Source organism: Bos indicus x Bos taurus, chromosome 15 (assembly GCF_003369695.1).
Source record: "Bos indicus x Bos taurus breed Angus x Brahman F1 hybrid chromosome 15, Bos_hybrid_MaternalHap_v2.0, whole genome shotgun sequence".
In the NCBI taxonomy this organism is placed as follows: domain Eukaryota; kingdom Metazoa; phylum Chordata; class Mammalia; order Artiodactyla; family Bovidae; genus Bos; species Bos indicus x Bos taurus.
In genome coordinates, this window is record NC_040090.1 from 35,965,574 (window position 1) to 35,969,988 (window position 4,415).

At 46.4% G+C, this 4,415-nt stretch overlaps 1 protein-coding gene across 1 annotated transcript; it reads right to left on the reverse strand.

Annotated features, from left to right (window-relative positions):
• Nucleotides 1-640: 640 nt before the first annotated feature.
• UBQLNL (ubiquilin like) lies at nucleotides 641-2,471 on the reverse strand. Its single transcript, XM_027562034.1, has one exon. It carries the CDS (start codon nucleotides 2,444-2,446, stop codon nucleotides 641-643), a length of 1,806 nt encoding a protein of 601 aa, XP_027417835.1. The 5' UTR covers nucleotides 2,447-2,471.
• Between the last annotated feature and the right edge of the window lie 1,944 nt (nucleotides 2,472-4,415).

Genomic DNA, 4,415 nt, shown 5'->3' on the forward strand with positions numbered 1-4,415 from the left:
GCCTGGCAAGTTGTAGTTCATGAGGTTGCAAAGAGTTGGACACCACTGAACACACATACACATATTTCCCTCTTTTCATATGAGTATGTTATGACTGTCTTCCCTACATGTGGGTCTATTTTGGTCTCTAAGCATTTGTGTGCAGCTGTCTATACACATGATTATGTGTACTGTGTGGTGACTTTATATGCCTATATATGTGAATCTTGGGCTGTTAGCCATGTGTGCATATGTGTTTGAGGTTATATGTGCATGTTCTTGGATATGTGAGCATGACATGATGTCTGACATAATTCTGTGGGTGCAAATATGCTTTTCTATTTTAACATATGCATGTGGTTGTGGTGTGTGTGTGCTCACGCATGTATGGTACATGAGGTAGGGTTATTACACATTGACAGTTGACTTTTTCATAAAAAAAAAAAAGGCCAAACTTCAGATGGGGTCAAGTTGATGTAGCCATTTTATTGACAGATCTCTCAGCTATGGCCAATGGTCTATTATTCAGTAAAGAAAGCACTGTTTGGTTTTTCCCATTCTAGGACTTCTCCTAACCAGAAGCACCAGAAAAGATGAAGGCAGATGAGGTAGTCAAATGGGTTGGCAGGCAGGTAGCAAAGCAAATAGGTATGCCCAGTGGTTAGGATCCCTGGGATCTCCTGAGCTTCTGGATGGCAGCGCTGGTGTCTCCCTCGGTGGCAATGAGGGCCTGCAGATTGGCATGATGGTTTGCAAATCCCATGGCCTGGAGATATTCCATTTGCTTGCTGAAACGAGTCTCAGGGGCTTGTAGAGGGTGGGAGGGGTCTCCAGCTAGGGACTGTAGCCTCTGTAGGACTGCTCCCGATTTGGGACAGGACTCAGGTCCTTTAGGCTCAGCCATATTGGACACATCCCAGGTCCAGGGCACTGTGTCAGGGTAGCTGCAGCTGGGTGCAGGAAGCCAACCCAGGCCCCATAGGTAGGGAGCAACACAGGGTAGAAGAACAGGAGCCTCAGTGGCCAACAGCTGCAGACTCTGCTCAATCTGCAGTATTGCTTGTGATGCTTTAGGGTTGGCTAGAGCTAAAAGCATATCGGAAAACTGAGTCTGCTGCAGAAATGCAGGCAGTTGCTGCCTCCACTGTTCACTCAGCTGGGGCACACTCATGAACAACATCATCTGGTCTGCCAGGGAAGGGTTGTTCAAGAGCAGTTGCATCATGTTTCCTTGGATCTGGGAGCTGGTCTGCTCATTTGATTGCTGGAGATCATCTAATTTCTGGTTAGAGCTATCTAGAGAAATGGTGGCATCTTTGTCTTCTGCCTGGGGCAGCTGGTTGAGCTCTCTGCTAGGTAAGGCTGGTATCCCAGTTGGCTGCTCCACAGCACTAGCATGACTTTGACCATTAGTGGAGTTAGAAGTACTGGCCCTGGAAGTATGATTTGCCATGTTGAGGGTAGAATTGACTGAAGTGATTGAAGATACACCTCGAGAATTAGCATAGATGACTCGGGCTGTAGGGGGCTGTGGGAGATGTTCCTGTTGTTCCTGGGATGGTGGTGGAGATGGGAGTGAAAACTGGACTTGCTCTGGCACTTGTCCTCCCAGAAGAGCTGTGAAAATGTTGCCCCCAAATGGATCTTGTGTGCTGTTGAGCATCTGATCACTGAAATCAGCAGAACTCTGACCTGAGGCACTGTCCCATCCTGGGACAGTCTCTAAGCCTACATATGACTGTGGGTTCGGTGGACTCTCAAGATTCTGTGCAGGTTGCTGGATCTGCATTATTTCTTGAATCACTGCCAGGTTCCTGGCCAGCTCCAGAGTCTGCCACAGGATCTCAGAATTGTCAAGGAAGTGTGAGACCTCTGGGTTCTGCTGCATCAATTGCTGAGTGTCTAGGTGTTCTGAGATGAACTGTCTCATGAAGTCTGTGTTGGACAGGAGTTGCTGGATGCTAGGATTCTCCAGTATCTGTGCTATGTGCTCTGGACTACCCACTTTCAAGTCCTGGGTATGCACCTTGGGCGCATCCTCTGAGAGAGCTGACTCCACTGGTGTGTAACCCACACCAACAGATTGGTATACCCCACTACTGTTTCCTTTTGTGTTTTTGTCCTGGTGGCAGGGATGGGCTAGGGATCTGGAGCCGTTTTTGGACTTGATGACCACATGGATGGTGTGACCGTCCAGGATGCCCCTCTGGCTCAGCACATCATGGTCTTTGAGAAGGCGGCCCATGAAGACAAGCACTAGTTGGTCCATTTGACATTTAAAGTGAGCCGACAGCTTCTCCTTGAACTGCCTCACCGAGGTATCATTGGCTATCACAAAGTCTTCCTGCTTGCCTGGTGTCTTCACTATCACCCTAGTGACAACCGGAGAGATCTTCTTCTCTGCAGGCAGCCCTGAATGATGCCCACACTGGGCCATCCTGGGTGTTCGAGCGATGACATGCGGCATGGACCTTAGTGGGTGGGCAGATGGGGAGCAGGTGGAAGCAGGGGCAGAGGGGTGAGGGCGGGCAAATACTTCCTCTGGCCTCTGTTTCAGGTGTTGCGTTCTCAAGCCACAGGCTGGTTTCCTCGTTGCCCCAAAGGGGATGAGTGACCAGACTGGGGCCAGGTATTTTGTGATGTTGTACCCCCACCCCAGTTCTCCAGATACGGCTCAGCTGAGGCCTGTTGTGGCTACTAATTCATTCTTGATATAAAGTAGGCTAAGTGGAGATGACTCATGCCAGGGCTGCCCCTCCCCCGGCCCCACCCACCAAAAGCACAGCTCTTGAGAAAAGGGATATTGTGATGTCAACCCAAGCCTCACAGTCTCTGGCTGAACTAGTTGGGAAAGGAAACCTATTTGGGGACTCTGGGTCTTCATAATAAAAGAAAATAAGACACTTTTACAGGAAATAGAGGGCAAAGTTCTCAGAATACAGCTATTAAAAGTACAGACTGCTTAGTCATGGTTGCTCAGTCATGTCTGACTCTTTGCAACCCCATAGACTGTAGCCCACCAGGCTCCTGTGCCCACGAAATTCTCCAGGCAAGAATACTGGAGTGGATTGCCATTTCCTTCTCCAAAAGACTGCTTACATAGTCCATATGTTTCTCTGTGGTGCTGTGTGTGAGTCCCTTGTGGGGATATCAGGCTTGTGAATGAAAAGCTAGGTCTATTAAAACCATAGGTAAAACCATATACCTGTAGGTAAGAAAGAAATTTCTTCCACAAGAAGGAGTTTATTCCTTTTTTGGAGATCTGGAAAAAGTGAAGCCTTAGAAAGGAAAGGTGGCATATTGGTAAAGAATCTGCCTGCCAGTGAAGGAGATGTAAGAGATCCGAGTTTGATTTCTGGATTGGGAAGATTCCCTGGAGGAGGGCATGGCAACCCACTTCAGTATTCTTGCCTGGAGAATCTCATGGATAGAGGAGCCTGGCGGGCTATGGTCCATGGAGTCACAAAGAGTCGGACATGACTGAAGCGACTTAGCACATAGAAAGGAAAATGGATCAAGACAAAAGCTTCTTAAGTGGAAGAGAAGGCTGTGTTTTTCTCTGGGTCAAGATTCTGGAATTCTAGACTTAACTGAGAGTGTTCCCATGCAGTGGGAAAAGATTTCCTCTATCCTAGAAGTAGGAGTAGGGCTAAACAGGGAAAATCCTCCTAGAAGCATTACACACTGAAGGTGAATGAATCCTTCCTTGCTAAGTATTTTTTATTTGCTTATCACTTGGTCTTTTCTACACAGTGCTACAGCAGAACTTTTAAAATAATTTCTTTCAATGTCCTGGCCCAGTCCTGAGTTGCCTACCTTTGTGTTGAAGCAGTAAGGGGGAAATTTGTCTGTGAATCAAGAAGTGAGCATAGAGTTGGTTTAGCAGTGAAATTCCTAACAGGGCAGGATTAGGCATCTAAAAGCCAACATCTTTTATTTTTTATTTGGCCAGCAGATGAATTTTCTGTTAAAGGACATATTAAAATATTTTTATGTTTATTGATATTTGGGTATGGGTGGAAATATTGTATATGTAAGAGTGGGAATGCATGTCTGATTTGGATACAATATTTGTAAATGTATGTATACATGAAAGTGTAAGCATGAGACAGTGTGAGTGAAGTATTCTGGTATCCTCTGTGTGACTCAGAAGACTTTAGGGTCTGAAATCTTGAACATTACATGTACCTGCATGGACAGAAGGTACATCATATCATCATCAGATACATACATCAGATAAGTACAAGCAGACGATCTTAGCCTGAGCAAAGAAACTAATGACAGTCAGCTAGCAGACTTTCTGCTATCATATCAAATGATTCCTTATATAGAAGGTCTGGGCCTTTAGCCCAGACCATGTCAGAGCTCATGTCTCAGCCTTCCATTGCTTAATTCCTAGAGCAGGATTCAGGTCTAAGGCCATCTCTCAACTGCAT

What these genes read in the sequence shown, in the direction of transcription:
- UBQLNL (XM_027562034.1), bottom strand. Translation starts at nt 2,446, where the DNA reads ATGCCGCATGTCATCGCTCGAACACCCAGGATGGCCCAGTGTGGGCAT.